We start from the raw sequence: 20,439 nt of genomic DNA, 5'->3' as shown, positions 1-20,439 counted from the left end.
ATTTTCTAGGTTCATACAGATTGCCGGTCCTCTCTATCTAATTCAGCTTATATATACATTTTATGATTTATAAAGGTTCCGAATGAGAGGAATTAGCTGTCGCCCAAACTGATGTTAGGTATTGAAGATTTAAATAAATCAGAACAAAATAAATTGTTTCTAAATATTCAAGAGGAATAATATTCATTATTTCATAAAATATAAGTGTCTATAAGAGGTGCAATTTTCTTTCTGAGTCGACTGATATGTGAATTCCAAGATGAATTCTGATCTAGATATGAACTTAGAATGTTTACTTCTTCCTTAAACTCTATCGAATTATTATTGAAATTCAGAAAAAACGTATTGTAATCTGATTTTCTTCTGGTTATAATTGTATAGCGATATTTATTGTTAAAATGTAACTCATGAGATCTCAACCAAAGAAATATTGTTTTAAGTCCTCTAGATGTAAATTGAGAATGAAGTCGGACCTAAACAGAACCCCTTGTGGAACTCCACACTTGATGGTTTTCAATCAACTTTTTTTTTCCTGTGTATAAGTATACGCTATTTATTGGCCAGTCAAGTACTATGAAATGTAGGGCTATGAAGTCCTTTCAGCCCTTCAAATCTCCTGGAGAGGATGATATATTTCCAGCTCTTCTTCTAAACAGACTGGAAATAATATAGAGTATGGAAATATGTACCACCCAGTTGGTTGGCAGCAAGGGTGGTATATATACCTAAAGTGGGTTGGAGAGACCAACAGTCTAAACCGGTACGACCAATCAGTCTTACATCCTTCCTGTTGAAAGGACTTGAGAGGATACTGAACGGAGGGTAGCATTATATGCATCCCCCCTGAATAACCACCAGTATGCTTATCGAATCGGCAAATCGACAGATTTAGCATTAAACAACCTTGTTGAGGAAATCTCCCAACTCTTTGACTACAAAAAGATTGCGGTTGCTCTTTTTCTTGATATTGAAGGAGTATTTGACAATGCACTACCTGAATCTATACGATAATCTCTGGCTAGGAAAGGTATAGAATGGACCATAACTGGCTGGATCTATGCCATGCTGGTAAACAGAACTGCAACTGCGACACTTCAAGGAGATGCCTTTAGGTTCAGGGTCACCAGGGGAGGTGCCCTCAAGGTGGGGTACTACCTCCCCTTCTGTGGTCGCTCCTGGTGGATAGTCTGTTTGATGCCCTCGACAGAAAAAAAGTTAATCTGCAAGCTTATGCAAATGATCTTGTCATCCTGGCAAGGTCCACGTCGAGAAGGGTAGCTTGTAATATCCTCCAAAGCACGTTGGACGATGTTCACAGTTGGTGCCTGAGGGAGCAGATGTCTGGCAACCCCAGCAACCCTTCTCCAGAAGGAGAAAATTGGACGATCTGAAGCCACTTTCCCTCAATGGTGAGGCCATTCCATTTGGAACGGAGGTGAAATATTTTGGCATTGTACTTGATAGACTCACCTGGAACGCTCACTTGAAAAAAGTTTTACACAAAGCCAGACTGCCTCTATGGACATGTCGAAGGATTCGTGGTGAAACTTGGGGTTTGGATCCCAAACAAATCCCTTGGATCTATGTGATGATTGTCAGACTAATGATCACTCATGGTGCAATTGCGTGGTGGCCGAAGGTTTTGCAGAAAACGGCCCAAGCGAAGGTCTCTGACTTACAGAGACAGGCTTGTCTGGCTATCAGTGGTGCCATAAGTACCACACTGTCAGCGGCCATGGAGATCCTTCTAGATCTGCCTCCTCTTCACATTCTTCTATAGAGAGAGGCTAGTTGGACTCCATACAGACGTTTGCACATTGCCAGTTGCACAAATCAATTTAATGCAGATTGCAACAGACTGTTGATTGACACTGGAAGTCATAGAGCATTCTAGAAATGACCTCTGACTTCATGCATCCAACAACTACGAACTGCCTTATGAAGTACTATTCCCGGGTAGAGAGGACTGGATCCTCCAGGAACTTATGCGACTGTCTTTCAAGCGGAAATTTACGCTATTGAATTGTATGCAGAGACATTGGATAAATCCAACCTCATACAATGAAAATATTCCCGGACAGTCAAGCGGCGTTGGAAGCTCTTGGCTCCTACCAAGCAACGTCTAAATTGGTAGCAAATTGCCGAAAACGACTCTTCTCGATAGGAAGATTCAACAGTTTGTCTCTGGTCTGGATTCCTGGCCATACTGGACTGGAAGGCAATCAAGCTGCTAACTTCCTTGCAAAGAAGGGTGCTGCAAGCAGCTTCATCGGACCACAACGTGTCATTCGCATAGCATTAGGCTTTGTCAAACAAAGATTGAACATCTGGATGGCAAGAAGATTTATGGATTTCCAGGATTGGCTCACTACAAGGCGTTTATTCCCCCTTCGAAGCTTGATACCAAACAGTTGTTGGACTACAGTAGGGATGAACTTCTATGTCTAACAGGCCTTCTCACAGGTCACTGTCATTTAAATTATGATATGCAGAGACTCGGACTGTCGGAAGACAGTGTGTCGCCTCTGTTTGGAAAATGGTGGAACAGCGGAGCCTATACTTTGTGCCTGCCTCGCTGGGGACCGAATCATGTTTTTAGAGTGCGGCAGAGCCGTACTCTTACCATCTGACCTGAGAGACCACTCACCATACAAACTAATCAGCTTTGTTAAGAAGCTGGGTTTATTTGGTCGAGTGTGAATAGGTGTGATCCACAATAAACCCTTGCGGGTTGCGGTGGAAGGTCGACTAGACCCACTCACTGTAGACCTCATCTAACCTAACTATGAAATGTAAAGGAGGAAAACCAAACTGTCATCCTCTCAATGAATGAATTTGATCCTCAGTGTCAATTATCATAGTACCTACTTCCAATATGATTTTTGTTGATCTTTTGGAAATAAAAATGTAATTTTATCCACTAATTCAAGTATTGAGGTATATTAAATTGGTACAATTTTTTTCAGGTCCATATTTTGTTTTATTATCTTCAATGAAGTATTTGTAATCCTGCTGAATGATTGCAGGGCTTCAATGTTGGATACCGGACGGCTAGTATGGGTACATACAACTTCACATCAGTTACTGGAGATGGAGAAGATGGTGGTGAAATATTGCTATCGTATCTCAGCAAATATACCAGATACACCATAGTCGTACAAGCCTTCAACGAAGTAGGGGCAGGGCCTCTATCAGAAGCCGTGGTGGTTCAAACCTTGGAAGACGGTAAGAAAATAATACAACTGGAATACAAAACAGGTTATAGTAGCAAAATAATCATTTCAAGATATTCGAACAAAAATTATATTTTTGTTCAGTTTTTTATCGAAAATTGCAAGTATTTCCACATTCCACAATCTGAGAATATAGAAATTTTCGATGGAGAACTCCATACAGATGTGGAAAAGGCAAACTCTTTGTTTTATCTCGATAAGTTACTATATAAAGTTCCCCATTACAAATTTAGATTGTGGGATGTGAAAATTCCCCGAGAAAGGTCGATAATTTTTTTTGTTGATATTAGCACCTGTAAAACCACTCTAATTGTCTGTATTAGCAAAATGGATCATTTTTGTGTATGACTCTTCAAAAGAACGTTCTCTGGAAGTGGCCGTCGATGGACGTCTGTCGAACGACCACCAACGCTGGTGTCCATATTGTCTCCAACCGTATTTTTATTTTATATCAACGACTTATTGAAAAACCAAGAATTCAATTTATTGCTTTCTGATGACTGCACCATTTGAATTCCAGGACATCGGCTACGGAGACACATCTTCACCGGCAGCAGGAGGCGGCAGAAGTGATTTCAAATTGGTGCGAAAGTAACCAGGTTCAATTGAATGCCACAAAAAGCCAGGCATCGTTTTTCTCCAAGAAGATAAAGGTCAAACAATTCCGCTCTCTGCTTCGATAAGTTTGTTGGGGGCTAAAATGGACATCAATATGTCTTGGCACAATTATGTCGCTGGAATTGCAAAGGCTGCTTCTCAAAAGCTCAGAACACTGTTCCGAACCAGAAAACTGTACACACCTTTGCAACTTGTGATGCTTTATAAAGCTCAGATCAGACCTTCTTTGGAGTAATGCTCTCATGTATGGAGCTCTATCTCCATGCATACCCTGAAGTTGCTGGATTCCATCCAGAATATGGCCATCTGCCTGATTGGAGATGCGAACATTACGTGCAACCTTCAAAGCCTGGAACATCGAAAAAAGGTTGAAAACTTATCTCTCTTTTATCGGTACTTTCAAGGAAATTGTTCAAATTACTTGGCACAGTTGATTCCACCAAGAGCGGTACATGTCAGAAATACGCGACGGACCCTGGCTGCTCATCAGTTTGTTTAAGAACTCTTCAATCTGGAGAACTGCGTTAATGTGGAGTAAACTTCCTGAAATTGTTTTTCCAAATGGATTCGTATCGAGTGATTCGAATCCAATGTGAATCGCTACTTTCGCACAGGCACCGCTTTGAGAGCTCCTTAAGGATTTTCCTGTAGAGCTTGTGTTTCGTCCTTGAAAAAAATAATTTTCTCTTGTAATTATCTCTTTATGACCAGTAGATATTGTATTTGCAGAATATCGATCATATGATGGTTTTCATCAGTATTTTGCAGATAGTAAGGAAATACTTTCTTCGTAATGAGATGATCATAGAAATGATTTATAAATCATGTAGGTATATACGATAGTGTTCTGAATGACGTTAATTTTGGGATGTCATATATACATCTTTTCCGTGAAATATCTGATAAAACAATAAACATCATAAATATGACTTATATTAGATCATTATTTCAATCTGATGAAAATACACTTTTCTAATCTACGAAAATCTTTTATTCGTGATGATGAATTGAAAACATCAGAAAAAGAATGCATCATTCCGAACAAAAATTAATGAAATGAATCAGTTATCCCAAGGCTACAAAAACATGATTTTATTCTTCATGGGGTAACTTATAAATTACGTATTCATGACCCTGATCTAAAAAATGTTCGTTTGGGATGTTATGAATAGATTTTTTCCATGCTTGAGATATTTGGTGAAATAATAATATCATGGATATGTTTCTTTTTTTATAAAATCAAAACTAGGTATCCATCAACTAGTCGCCTCAAAATATGCTAAAAAGCATTCGATGGATCCCATTTTCTCACAAATGAAGGGCATCTTTGACGCTCACAAAAATCTAGGACTCCATTACCGTTTCTGAAATGAAGTAACGCAAGTTTCTCATTTGCAGTTCCCAGCATGCCTCCCGAAGACGTTAGATGTGCCGCCCTCACATCGCAATCGCTGCAAGTCAGCTGGCAGCCGCCCCCCACGGAGTACTGCAATGGACTCCTGCAAGGCTACAAATTGACGTACGAACCAGTGTTGGACGATAACTGGAGAGGTGAGTTGCAATCAACCGTAGTTTATAAATTTCCTGGCCTGAGTAAGTCAGTTTGATCATGAGCTGAGGGTTTTGATTAATTCTGTACTGCTTCTGATAGTACAAGAGTCAGTAGAACAGCGTTCTGGGTTTCTATTCTTCCATTGTCGAACATAAATTGTAGAGACACATCCAAAGAAAGGAAGAAATGAATCCACAGCGGGAATTTTTGAAGGCTTCAGACATGGATGATACTTACGAACTCCATAAACTAGACGGAAACAAGAATTTTGAACTGTATGTATTCATTGTTATCTGAATCAAATGAGTATGGCCCATATATGAAGTCAAAGTAATTGAGGTGGCTTAGCACCAAACTATCACTAAGCATTATTTTAGAGATTGGATCTGAATAAAAAGGCTCTAAATAAAAAGATTGCAGTTTAACAGTTCCAATGATATATAAGCGTTTTTTATTGGAATTTTCAACATGATCAGTGAATTAAAGGTCGGTGCCAAGCTTTCAGCTGTATTGACAGGAGTCAAGATAGTATGACCTAGTTCTAAGTGAAAATTGTTTTCTGCAAGTTTACGATTCTTCTGCGATCTGAAATTCATCATCATCGTTTCATTAGTATCAACTTTCAAATCATGTTTACTTGATAGACAAATAATTGATCAAATCCAGATCAGCGTTAAAGAGATTTTGTGCGTTAACAAACTCATCGATTGAAAAAAACTGTGTGTCATCAGCATAATTTCGTATTTTACAATACTCGATGGACGAGATGATGCCAGTAGTGTAAATGATGAACAATAAAGATCCCAGATTGGAACCCTATGGCACTCCAGATGAAATATCAAGATATAAGGAGCACCTGGTGACCATCAACATTTTAAGACCAGATGAGAAATAAGACAGCACAAGCACCAAAATATTTGATTTTTATGCAAATCAGCTCATGATTGATAGTACTGAATGCTTAAGAAAAATCTGATAAAACACGAGTACTTTTCATTCCCTTATCAAGTCTCCCAACAATATCCTGTGTAACAGTAGCAAAAGCTGCACCTGTACTAAAGCTGTGCCTAAAACTAAATTGCGATGGTGATAATTTGTGAATAAATTTCAAACATTTCACCCATAACCGGGAGTCTACTGAGATCAGAATAAGTAGCTGGATCATTATTCTTGGGAATGAGTTTCCCAACGACAATTTTACACAAGTCTGGAAAATATTAAAAGTTGAAACAACAACTGATGATATGTGTAATGTATTTATCTATAAACTGGCTACAAAGTTTCAACATTGTGATTGAATTATCATCCACCCCCAAAGCTTGGCTTTCGATACATTGAAGATTTCATGCTTTTAGCACAGCTTCTTCGGTAACGAATCGAATTGAGAGCATATTTTGCATGATTAAATGATTATTACTATTACATTATTACATTACAATTATTGAAAACATTTTGAACGTATTCATGTAAATAGTTGTTCATTTCATTGGAATTCGAGACGTGATTGAATAGTGAATATTTTATGAGTAGATCAATGAAGTATTACAAAAGAGACTATCACCAATGAACATTCCTCTACTATTCTAATGATATTCAGTTCCAATTATGAGTCAATAATCATCTCTGCCTTCATACCATCTAATATATAAAATTGAATTGCTGTCCGTGGGTGAATTTGTATTTGTCGAGAATGGAATAATAAGCATCTAGATTCAATATTTAATCGATAAAAATAATAGCAATAATAATATGATGATAATAAAAGAACTCTGCTGTAAAGTTGCTACAACAAATATGCTTGCCGTTCCAATCTCACTCTACTCATTTGGAGTAGTGAAGTGGACCCGGGAGGAGCTGTATCAACTCGACGTAAAGACCCAAAAAATGATGCATCTCTATAGGAGTTTACATTCCAAGTCGTCCGTTCCACGGTTGTAGTTCCCCCGACAACAGGGAGACCGTGAACTTTTGAGTTTGAAGTGTCTACATGACAGGATGGTACTGGATATAGCCTGTGAACTCGTCAGAAGTTCGGATCCCCTTCTCTACATGGTCTGTGACCACGAAAGAGCAGGAATTGGAGAATTTCTCTTCAGGGCAGCTGCCCGAGCAGCTGGTGAACTAGGTTTAGTTTTCGACACTGAACAGGTGACCACAACTCTATCACCAAGTTGGAACCCGTTCAGCAAAAAACCTCATATTAAAGCCGCAGAGATCACCTCACCTCTGCGGAAACACAAGGATGAGCCAATACATGGAGTCATCTTCAATAACATTGGAGACCTTGGCTTATCAAAGCGCCTGACTTTCGCTTTCCTCAGATCAAGCGTACTGAAGTCGGAAACTGAGGGGTTCATCATGGCTTACCAGGATGGTGTCAGCAACACTTTAGTCTACCGCAGTCGCGGGATGGATATAGAGATTACTGACGCAAGGCACCCGAAACCCTAATGCACTTGCTGTCAGCATGTTCAGCGTATGCGGTCTCGGCCTATATCGACATAACGTGGACCTAAGAGTGCTATATCACCATCTACGGCACTCTTACTGCATTGACGAGACACCGGTGTTGCCCTACGCTCCAGAGGATATTAATCCATTATGAGGAACGAGAAGTACCGAATTCATTGCAAATATTTGTTCCCTAGATCATATAAGCTAATAAGCCTGATGTAGTTCTTCTCAACCACCAGAGCAAGACGATATTTGTCGTGGAAGGAAAACGGATGGAATATCGAGATTTTCTCTTTGAACTCCGCAGACTCAATCCAGACCACTTTGTCAAGATGGTCGTTCTGATTATTGGAGTCCTTGGTGGAATGGTGTCGTCTCTACTCTCGAATCTCAAAATCATACTGACTTGCCGCCCTGAGGCAGAAAACTTAGCCGCACAGATGCAGAAGGCTGTCATTCTTGGCTCACTGCGCTTACTCAGGGCACATGATTCTACCCCAATGACTACTTACCCCACGGTGTGGGGAGTGGTCGTTGGTTGATAAAGCTGGCGCGCCCTTCCGAATGTATCGGGGCTTCGGAGGAAAGGGCCTGACCAGCGCACACTACGATGAAAATAATTCCGCAGACTCTATACAGATCACTCTGTCAAGATGGTTGTTCTGATTATTGGAGTATTTGGCGGAATGATGCGCCTCTCTACTCTCGAATCTTGAAATTTTTCCGGCTTGCCGCACTAAGACAGAAATATTAGCCGCACAGATGCAGAAGGCTGTTGTTCTTGGCCCACTGCGCTTGCTCAGGGCACATGATTCTCTGACCCAATGATCACTTACCCCACGGTGTGGGGAGTGGTTATTGGTTGATAATGCTGGTGCGCCCTCCCTAATGTATCGGGGCTTCAGGGGATAGGGCCTGACCAGCGCACACTACGGTGAAAAAAAATTAATAATAATAATAATAACATAACCCAACCAATTTTTATGTTTTTTTCTGTTTTCTAAATTGTCTTCATAGACAATAAGATGATATAGGATAATAAGTATTCAAATGTGACATTTTATCAATAAAAATAGGATGATAAGTATTGAAATATGATATTTCATCGATAAAAATAATAATAATAAAAGAAGCAGAACATCGGTGATAATAGTGACGTGTTATGCTAAAACACAACTGACATCTCACTGAAATATAACCAATACATATGTATATATGGTTTTATCTATTATTATTGAATATACCGACCGTTTTCAGTGTAATAAATGCTCATTTCTGATTCATTCATTCTCTGAGATCAATTTCGCAGCGGCTGTCACCAGCTGCAGATTTCTCCACATCAAATTTTGAATATCAAGGCAGGTCCAAAAAAGCTGTAGGGTTCGTGCCGATCGCACGAGGGCCGGTCTCTCTGAAACCTAACCATACCGTGTATCTTTTTGAGATGGTTTTCCTTTTAAGTTCCAACCCGGAACGATGCAGGAGACTAATACTTATAGCTGAAGGCCTTTCAACTACCCTGAAATGGTGCGGGTGTCGCTCGAATAGTGAGCCATTAAATAACAACAAGCTTCAGATTTGGCTTATATTACAAAACCAATATGAAGAATGAACGGGTATGTTTATAGATCACAACGAATAACTATGTAAAAATATAACATGAGAGTAAAACAAAAGCAATAAGCGAAAATGTTCCAAAGATAAAATCAAAATTATAAGAAAGAACGTCTAAAATAGCTGATTCTCAAACAAAAATTATACCTTCATCAACTCGTGAAATGTTATATATTATCTCATAAGGTAGAATTCCAACTTACACAAACAACTAAATTACTTTATTCAAACCTGGCGGACATTCTGAAGTGAGTATCTGAACTTGCCTGGCCACCGTACCATTTTTAAAGCTTCAAACCCGTGTGTACTAATTGCTATTATATTTACACAATTGAAAGGAGTGTAGTGTAATGTATTGCCCTTCTTATATTGTCCCCAAGACACAACAATAATAAGACAATTATTTCAAAATTAAAATGGCATCCTCTCTCTCTAAACCGACATGGGGGTTAGTAAAAATCCGAATTTGACTCAAGATACTATACTGGATTCTCGTCTCCCTCTCAGGTACGGTATTCGTGTAAGATACAAATCCGTTCTAAGTGTCACCAAACGAAACAACAATTAACTCTGACCGCAATTTACCGTAATTCCACTATCGCAATATCCCTTTCGGGAAAGTCCCTTGTCGCAACTCTCCCAATTAACTCTCGATCGCAAAAAAATCTTTCAGCAACTGACTTTTGCAACTTCTCTATCGCAATTCACTTTCGCGACCGACTTCACGCAACTGTCAGATCGTCACTGTCCTCCAATTAACTTTCGCAACTTCTTTCCGCCAAGGACTCTTTTCGCAACTCCTCTCTCGCAAAATCCTTTTTCGCAAAATCCCTTTTCGCAACCCTCTTCCGTTACTGACTTTCGCGATCGTTTCGCGACCCTCTTCCACAACCGTCTGATCGCCACCCTGTTTCGCGACACTCTTCCGCAACTGTCCGATCGCCACTGTCCCCCAATTAACTTTCGCAACTCTCTATCGCCAAGGACCCTTTTCGCAACTCCTCTATCGTAAAATCCCACATTCCGCAACTGTCCGATCGCCACCCTGTTTCGCGACCCTCTTCCGCAACTGTCCCTAATTCTCCTTCCTTGTACCGTCCCCTGATTGGTCTGATCTCTGTTCAATGTTCCCGAATTTTTTCATGAACCTTCCTAGTCAAAACCTATATCTTCTTTTCATCGAAGTCATTGGTCAGTTTTTATTTCAAATAAATTTTCGGACCCACCTACTCAGATATGGCCGAACTTCCTGTACACGAAGATGAAATGTAGGTAGCATTTTCGCGTTCCCAGTATTATAACTTATCAACAGGATACGTTTGTTTAGTCTAGCCTGAACGAAACATAATCTTCATGATGCCGGTAGGGTTCAACAATCATAAATTAAATTCAACGCTTAATCTGTTGGAAAATATTGATATCGGAACACCGGGTGACCTACCCCGATCTTTATAAATAAAATGATATTTTCCGTTAACTATCGCAATGGCAATTATTACACTCACATATCACACGGTGCTTTACTGAAGAGAGCACTCTTTTTACCAATTCCCATTTATTTTATTATATACCAATACCATTTATTTCATAATAATTAATTTTGTATCAATTTACATATCCTAAATTTACTCATTCATTGACTGTTGGGCGGAAGGTCGTTCGCCGGGTCCGCTAGTCAACTATAATTATTTGTAACTCCATTTTCTGAGCAGATTGTAAGCTATATATTCATCCGAATCTAGATTCAGGTGGTTCTAAACTAAATATCCATTAGAATCTAGAATTGACATAAATCTTTACCGGAGTTTTCAACTCCAACCATCAGGAAACAGTTCGAAATCACATCCCACATTATTCTAATGCGATCCTCTAAACTTCCAGGCAGCGACGAAATAGAGACAAGGAAAACGACTGCGCTGACAACTGTGATCACCGGATTGAGAAAGTTCACTAACTACAGTTTGCAAGTATTGGCATTCACCAAAGTCGGTGACGGCGTCCTCACCGCCCCATCCTATTGCCAGACCGAGGAAGACGGTAAGTTGAACAGTTTATTTTTCCGTGTGACACACTCGGGAAATTCATTTGATTGCTTTCCGATGAAGTTCTCGGGGTACATTCAACAGTTTCAGCGGTTGGAACTGTAGAAGCAATAATTTCACTCTGACCTCGTTTGGGAAATGGCGTACATCTCCGTTGAATATCTCACGCGGAGTTCTACGAGTTTCTACGAATAATGAGGAATTTTGTCAAACTAATTCAGCAACTACATTATATACACTGCATTTCTTCAATGTCACCCCCTTTTATTTTTTGAACGAGTCAACTCAAAAAATTGAAATTTGGGATGATGAAATTAATGCATGAATACTTTATTTTGAAGTGAAATTGACAGATGAAACTTTCAAGATGGCGATTGGGCGCATTCTGGGAAAAAAATTAAATAGAAAGGGGGTCTTGTGACACATCTTTATGAAGCTCCTTGCAAATGCTTCATAACTCTAGAATAAAGTGTCAATATTTTCAACTACTACAAAATGAGGGAACTTTTGATAATTGCCTGAATACATTGACATTTAACTACATGATATGAAGTAATAAGCTTGGGGTCAGTTCGTAAGTTGCTCGAAATGATTGCCTTGAACTTCTTGACATATGAACAGCCTATCACAGCCAAACACAGTAACGTCAACATCTCTACAAATATTCATTATTCTCTGCCGTATATCCAATATTGAAGCAGGTTCAGTTTCGTAAACCTTTAGCTTCAAATAGCCCCATAAAAAAAGTCCAAAGGTGTCAAATCTGGCAAGCGAGCTGGTCATTCTCTAGGACCTCGACGGCCAATCCAACGACCAGGAAAAGTAGTATCCAAATAGTTTTTTACTTCTCTGGAGTAATGTGGTGGTGCTCCATCTTCTTGGAATAAGATATCCATATCGAATTCATTAGGATTCGTCGCTAAAACAAATATTGTGGAGATAGGTAGGATGCATTGCAATGGTTTCCGCAAAATTCTGTTTTTCGATCAGGGTCATCTTTAGTTAGTTAGTGTACCATTTTAATTGTATATGGATGATGCCTATTCCTCTTCAAAAGTCTCCACACAGTACAGGGACACACCTCATCAACATTCGCGACGGAATAAGTAGACTGTTCAGGATTTACTACCATCTCACCAATCATTTGCACTATCTGTTCTTCCGCAATGGACGGATGACCTGGGGGCTTTTATTATGTACACTACCGGTAGTTATCAATTTGGATACAAGTTACCTCAAATATTTTCTACAGATAGGACGATTCGGAAAACGTTCATTGATAATCCTTTCGGTCTCGTGAAAGTTACGCATCGCATCATGAATAAAAATCGCTTAGATTTTTTCTTCCAATGGACGAGAAATTACCATTTTAGAGAATGTTGACGTGGTAGCTTTATATCAGTAAAAACGGAAACTAAATGGGAATATTCTAACTGAACAATGATGTTAATTGTTTTTCACTAGTACGGACTTCCATTGTCTACTATATAAAATGATTTGAAATCCCTGAAACAACTAAAAAAGAAGAATCAAAAATGAATAGCTAATAATAACAATTATATTGAGCAAAATAAACCTGAAATGAAATAATAGTGAAATAAAATACAAGTAAAATAGAACAATTGAACAAAAATAAATAAAAATATCACTAAATAAATAAAATTTCACTATTATTTCATTTCAGGTTCATTTTGCTCAATATAATTGTTATTTTCAGCAATTCATTTTCAATTTTCCTTTTTTAGTTGTTTCAGGGATTTCAAATCATATTATATAGTAGACTATTGAAATTCATCATGAAACATTGTCAATCACCTTCAAACAAATGTTAATTGTCGTACTACATTTTTTGTCGTTTTTATAAACGAAAAATAACTCAACAAACCTTATCGGGTTGTTGAAATTGCCATATGGCAGATAAAAAGGAATATTTCTAGAAATATCGATATTAATGGGTTTGTCTTCAGGAAATTATTGAATGTTCCGCCATTTTATAGTAGGTGAAGATATTAACTTCATATTCTAGGGTTGTGAAGTATTCGTCAGGAACTTCAAAATGATGTGTCACAAGACCCCCTTTCCATTTAATTTTTTTTTCCAGATGGCACCTAGTCGCCATCTTGAAAGTTTCATCTGTCAATTTCACTTCAAAATGAAGTATTCATGTATAAATTTCACTATCTCAAATTTTAATTTTGAGAGTTGTCCCGTTCAAAAAATAAAAGGGGGGAGAGGACATTAAAGAAATGCACTGTAAACATTAAGTTCGCAACATATGGATTTTTTTATTAACAGTTATAATGAAAAAACAGCATTTTTTTATGTCATGTGCTACTCTAAACCACTAAAATTTGACCTTTTTTCGAAAATCCTCGAAAAATGCCAAAAAAAGTTGCTCAATTTCCTATTTTATACCCTTGCTCGAAATTTGAACTCTCTACTGTCACTTCGACTTTTTTCCAATTTTTTCAATTTTTCGAATATTTCGCTCTATCGATTTGAACGAAACATGATTCAAATTCCATAATTTTAATGAATAGAAGACTTCAGTGTCATATCTTGCCCAGAAAATACCTGCATTGGTCTGTTACCAGAGAAAGAAATAAATACACCTCCAGAAATTTGTCTTTGTTGTTGAGAAGTTCATCTAGTTTTTTTCATTTCAATGTTCTGATTCGGTTTTTCAATGTTTGGAAAATAATATATCAGTAATCGAGTAAACGTATTTCTTTTCATTTTTATTACACTCGTATTCCTTTTTTTAGCAGATTTACATCCCACTAGCTGCAGATGAGTTCGAAATGTTTTGATGCAATTAACACCCAACAGTGTGCCCGTTGGATATTTATATTAGGTTTCAGAATCATTCAATGTATAGGAAGCAATATGTCTATATGGGCGACATAATTAGTTCTAAAAATATATAATATGTGAGGTACCGCAAGGTTCAATACTTGTTTTGTTTCATATATATTTCAGTCCTTTAGCTACGATAAATTAAATTGGTAAATTCTAAATGTTTGTACATGACACCACAATTAACAATGGAAATAGTGTCAAAGAAATCAAAACTAATAACTCAGAAGACCTTGATGGCTTCAAGACATACAATGTCACAGAATTATCAGAAATATTCAAATACATTTATATCAGAAAGGTCTATATCAATTGTTTCAAAAGATCCAAGTAAATTGCATAATAGACATATTGAAACAATAAGAAGAACTTCAATAATTGGAATCTAATTCAAAATACTAAATGTTATACCACTAAAATAACTCAAATTCATTCATTTTTCATCAGTATTTTCCAAAATTCTAAATCTAATATCAATATGTAGAATAGAATATCAAATTTCTCATCGAAACCAATTAAAAAACTCCAGAACAAAATTATAAGGTATATATTCGTATCAAACTATGAAGAGCCTTTTTAAACAAAAAAAAACTATTTGATTTGTAATTCCGACATAAATTTAAATTATGTTCATTCATTCATTTGATCAAAAATAAGCTCAAACGTTAAAATCTGACTTTCAAAATTGATGGTGACCTACACAACCATTCGACAAGATATAAGTGAAAATGAAAAGACATATTGGGCAAAATTCGATTCATTATTAAGGTATGAAGTTTCACATCGAGCCACCAAATGCTTCAAAAATAATCAATATACAAATATTCCGAATCATTTGAAAAAATATTCATTGAGAGGACATTGGCAGATGAAGATCTTCAGATGTTGTGGTGCTGCAGGTTTTTCCGGGTTTTCCTGCAGCTGAAAAAGTAAATGCGCCACTGGAATCAATGAAGTCGCCCCGGAGCGCCAATTAATTTTTGTTGTTGTTTTATAATTCCATGATTTGTATTTTGGAAGTGTTATCATTATATACGTTTTTTATTGATTGTGTAGATATATTCTGTGATGATATATTCTCTGATTGTTTTTTATTCTTGCTATAAACATTGTATGTTTCTAGGGTGAATAAATCGTAACTAATACATGTTTCAAGAGGCCCCCCTTCTCACCGATGAGTTATTCATCAGTAGCTTGTCGAAATATCATTTGAAATATAATGTAATACACTGAGAATAGTGAATGTATGCATTATAAAATAAAACATAACAGCCACCAATCTCAGCTGACTTACTAACCTTCATTTTCAGTACCTGGACCCCCTGCGGACATCAAGGTCGTCGTGAGTTCCCCTCAGTCTTTGAAAGTGTCTTGGCTCCCTCCAATCGAACCTAATGGCGTTGTCACAAAGTACAATTTGTATAGAAGAAGTATGGATGGTCGGACGGAAGTTGATAACGCCAGGCAGACAATATCCGGACAAAATACCGTTTTTGAAGTGAAGAGCGTCCAATCACACATTGAGTACCAGTTTTGGGTGTCCGCAACCACAAGAATTGGTGAAGGTCAGAGTTCCAAGGTGGTTTCACAGGTTTCTACTCCGAGAGGTAATAAAAGTATTTTTTATAAGTGAATGCTGAGATGAATTTTTAATATATTTTCCACAGTAATGGAATGAAAGAAAACTCAGTTTCACATGACAACATAACATTTATACGACAGAATATATGCGAATATACCACAATAATAATAACAATTAATTATAGTTCGGACTTCCATTGTCTACTAAGACATAAATTGATTTGAAATCCTTCGAAGAATCTGTAAGAAATTGAGGAAGATTAGCTGAAAAATCACAATTATGTCAAGAAAAAAAACTTAAATTATAATGAAATAAAATACAAGCAACAACCAAAAAATAAAAAAAATGAAATATTGACACGAGACCAAGTTACTTCACGACGTTTCGATTGGTATCCACAATCGTCTTCAGGTGAAAACTGGCCTCCGAGATCTGACTACTTATAGGTCATTTGAGTGCTTTCACCTATCCCCTCTTCCCTCTCTCCGCTTCATCGGTTTAAGCGGGAGCTGACCATTTGGCGGTAGTTGGTCGTGTTCCGCTCGATTAAACGTTTCCATATATTGCATATCTCCTTATTCCTCCTTATGGATGATTTCAGCTTCAGCCCTCTTGATGTAATGTTAATGCTCTGCTCTGCTATTTCTGATTTGCTGGTTTCTTCTCGCTATGTCTCTTTCATGTGCTTAGCAATGCGAACTTTCAATGGCCTCTTAGTTTCACCGATGTGTGATTCTCCACACTCGCAGGGTATCCGGGTGAATACAATTCTTGGAATCGCAGTGCGCGTTTGCTGGCCTAGTTTTCGTCAAGCTGCTACGGATAGTGTTCCCAGATCTGAAGCAGGTTCTGATGTTATACTTAGACCCAATCCTTCTTATCCTTTTCGACAATCCTCTGATGTAGGAAAGTACAAGTTCTGGTTGTGGCGGCTCCTTTTCCTTGTGGAGCTCTTGCTGTCTTCTAGCTAAAGCCTGTTCCACCATCACTTTGTTCAACCATTTTGTTGAAGGTCATTTTTGATAATGCCTAGTTATTTTCGAGACCTTTCTTCGTATTACAGAGCCTCTCAGTCCAACCACCATCAATTTACTAAGACTCATAACATGTTTCATTAGTGAAATATGCTGGATTATTTTTTGCCTATTGTACTAGCATTGTCTGAATTTTTATTAAAATTGCCTGGATGAATTTATCAATCAAATATGACAATAAAGTGAGCACATACATTTCTCTGCATTCAAAAATTCGTTCACAAATAAAATATTTATTATTCATCATTATTGTCAGTGAGTCTATTATTCCAATGATGAATCAATCGAATATTTTTCCAATTACAGTTCCTGCTAGAATAATTTCATTTGGAGGATTTGTGGTACGACCATGGAGAAACTCTGTTTCATTCAGCTGTGAGGCAGTGGGTTCACCGAGAAGGGAATGGTTGAGAGGGGATATTATACTGAAGGTAAGTTTCTACAGATGATCTAGAAGAATACTATTTAGATCCCAGATTCAAATCGCAGACATCGACATTTTCAAACTGAAAAATAATCTATAGCTACCAAATAGAAATTTTGTGGAGGTCTACTAATCTTTAATCATCTCCGCTATTATTGAGGTACCGTCATCAGTTAATCTTTCATGGGTTCACTTTTGTACTCGTTTGGGAACACGTTTATATAAATTAGAAATACATCTATACCTAGAACAGATTCCTGAGTTTTACGCGATGTAACATTCTCAAACACATCCAAGAATGGAATAAAATAAAGTAAGTACTTACTATTCAATGTAGGGTGGAGCCACACATAATATTCAACTTCTGGATACTGGAGAGCTGATTCTGTCCAATCTTCAGAGGTCAGACGCTAATAACTATACCTGCCATGTGGATAATGGGCAAGGAACCGACAGGATTGTTTACAATCTTATAGTTCAGGTGAGTTGACATTTATTTATTCATTAAGAGATCCGACATAGAACGATTATTACATCAGCATTATCGATATCTATCTATTAATTTTTTTATGAAACCATTTTGGTGGGGTGGGGTGGGGGAAACAGCTGAAATCAGTAGTACAATTAGAATTACTTATACCGAAGTAACGCTAGGAATATTGACAGTATTGTTATTGATTAGAACTTTTTGGAAAGTAACATGGAAGTATGCCAAAACTCCATTTTCTCACATCCTATAACTAGGCATGGCATTGTAGACCTGGTAAAAATATTAAAAAGTTTCAACGCACGTGGTTACGACAAAGTTTCGAATAACCTTCAAAAGAAAATGTGTTTTTCAGTTAACAACTCATCTGAAGGAACAATTCGTCCAGACCAAAACAAGTACTCCCCTGGCTAATACCACAGAGGGCTTTGGATTATTTCCGACAGGTGTCAGTGCAGGATTCTTCACTGAAGTTATTACTGCATATGCTGTTAGCGATACAACTGTCGCAATAAATTTACAATTATTGGAATACACTTGCAGACCCGTTTCGGGCTGTTTGGCCATTCGTCAGTGCAAGATAGTGTCTATCATCAACATAAAGTCGATGACTTCCCATAAGGAGATTTTGATCTCTATGAGAATTATGGAGGAAAAAGATTGCTTCCAAGCATTTCAAAGATTTTCGAGCTGCATATTGAGAATCAGTTACTGTCCAGTTCACCCAGAACAAAAATACTGAAATGGCACTGCATGCATTCCACCAACACATCATAAATTCTCTTGATAGCAAAATAAGCATCTGCGGTGCATTTATTGACTCCTCCAAAGCCTTCGATAGTGTAAATCATATACTTCTACTTCAGAAAATGAAACAATATGGCTTGAGGAGAACCGCATTGAAATCAATAAAATCTTACTTGCCCTACAGTAAGATCAAGGAGTAAAAATCATCTTCAAATATTGAACTATATTGATCGTTCTATCGATTCCATTAAAGATTTCATCAAATTTTTAAAATTTTTTGGGTTGTATTGAAAATCAAATCCTATACCTCTCAAAAAATCACCCGTTATATACATGTACAAGGATGGTCATAATTTTACATCTAATCAGCATAAACACCGGACCCGCTCTAAAAACTTATCAATACCACATATGCACCGAACCACCATACACCAAAAAAGCCACTTTTTACTTTGACCAAAATTTCACGATAATTTTGATGATTCGGTAAAGAATGCACCAAATGTCAATATTTTCAAAACAAGACTGAAAGCTGCTATCATAGAAAAAAATTTCGACAAATTTTAGTTTAGTTATTTTTTTTTCTTTAATTAACGTTCTTGTCACTATTCGACATTACTATTTCTTCAACTTTTTTCAACTCAATATCCTCTGGAGCGTAGGACAAACCGGTGTCTCGTCAATAGAGTAAGAGTGCTGTAGATGGTAGAATAGCACTCTTAGGGCCGCGTTATGTCGATGGATATAGGCCGATACCGCATATGCTGGACATCCTGATAGCAACTGCATTAGGGTCTTGGGCACCTCGCGGCAGGCCCTGCTCCTTGTGACAGGAGCCTCTATACCCATCAAGCGATCGCGGTAGACTGAAGTGTTGAAGACAGCATCCTGGCAAGCCATAATGAATCCCTCAGTTTCCGACTTCAGCCCACTCAACCTGAGGAAATCGAAAGTCAGGCGCTTTGATAAGCCAAGGTCTTCAATGTTATTAAAGAAGACCCCATCCATTGGCTCATCCTTGTGTTTCCGCAAAAGTGAGATGATTCCTGCGACTTTAATACGAGTTTTTTGGTGAACGGGTTTCAACTCGGTGACAGAGTTGTGATCACCTCGTTCAGTCTTGAAAACTAAACCAAGTTCATCAGCTGCTCGGGCAGGTGTCCTGAAGATAATTGCTCCAATTCCTGATCTCTTATGATCGTGGACAATGCCGAGAAGGGGATCCGAAGTCCTGACGACTTTACAGACTACATCCCATACCATTCTGTCATGTAGACACTCCAAACTCAAAAATCCATGACCTCCTTGTTGTCGGAGGAAGTACAACCGTTGAACGGTTGTACTTCACTACTTCAAATGAGTAGAGTAAGATTGGAACGATACGCATATTTGTTGCAGCAACTTTGTTCTTCTCCAACAGTTCCGATGACCAGATCTGTCGAAGTTTGTGCTGATACTTGACGCGGAGAGAGTTTTTCACTGTTGTTACCTCTTGTGAGTGGCGTTGTTCCACCCCGAGGTAAGTATACGTCACTCCGGCATCCAAATGGTGTAGGATGCCTTCATCTATGAGCTGCACACACTCTCCGTAGTCCCCACATCGTCCTCTTTCGAGATGGACCATTGAACATTTGTCTATTCCGAATTTCATACCGATAGCACGCGTGTACTCTTCCACCATTATTATTATTCTGGTTTCCTACTTTTCCATCTTTATAAAAAGTATTGGGAACTTTCGAAGGATGAAAAAAAAACAATATTTATGGAGAAGCTGAAAGCCAAAACATTTATTTCCC

At 37.9% G+C, this 20,439-nt stretch overlaps 1 protein-coding gene across 5 annotated transcripts in view; it reads left to right on the top strand.

Annotated features, from left to right (window-relative positions):
• The window catches only part of Dscam2 (Down syndrome cell adhesion molecule 2), a 521,384-nt gene that overhangs the window by 487,950 nt on the left and 12,995 nt on the right, over positions 1–20,439 (top strand). For all 5 annotated transcript variants that reach the window (XR_012465668.1, XM_074176354.1, XM_074176353.1 and 2 more), the window contains exons 18-23: positions 3,027–3,225; positions 5,250–5,402; positions 11,353–11,508; positions 15,680–15,976; positions 17,292–17,416; positions 17,747–17,890. Coding sequence is in view for 4 of the 5 variants with exons in the window: in XM_074176354.1 (XP_074032455.1) it covers positions 3,027–3,225; positions 5,250–5,402; positions 11,353–11,508; positions 15,680–15,976; positions 17,292–17,416; positions 17,747–17,890 (1,074 nt within the window). In the remaining variant the exon portion in view is untranslated. The remainder of the gene's footprint in view (positions 1–3,026; positions 3,226–5,249; positions 5,403–11,352; positions 11,509–15,679; positions 15,977–17,291; positions 17,417–17,746; positions 17,891–20,439) is intronic.

Source organism: Leptinotarsa decemlineata, unplaced genomic scaffold (genome assembly GCF_025532065.1).
Source record: "Leptinotarsa decemlineata unplaced genomic scaffold, Ldec_3_MD MMD2_tig00001719_RagTag_RagTag, whole genome shotgun sequence".
NCBI lineage: Eukaryota > Metazoa > Arthropoda > Insecta > Coleoptera > Chrysomelidae > Leptinotarsa > Leptinotarsa decemlineata.
The sequence above is the reverse complement of the archived record's forward strand: the minus strand, read 5'-3'. Positions and strand labels throughout refer to the sequence as shown.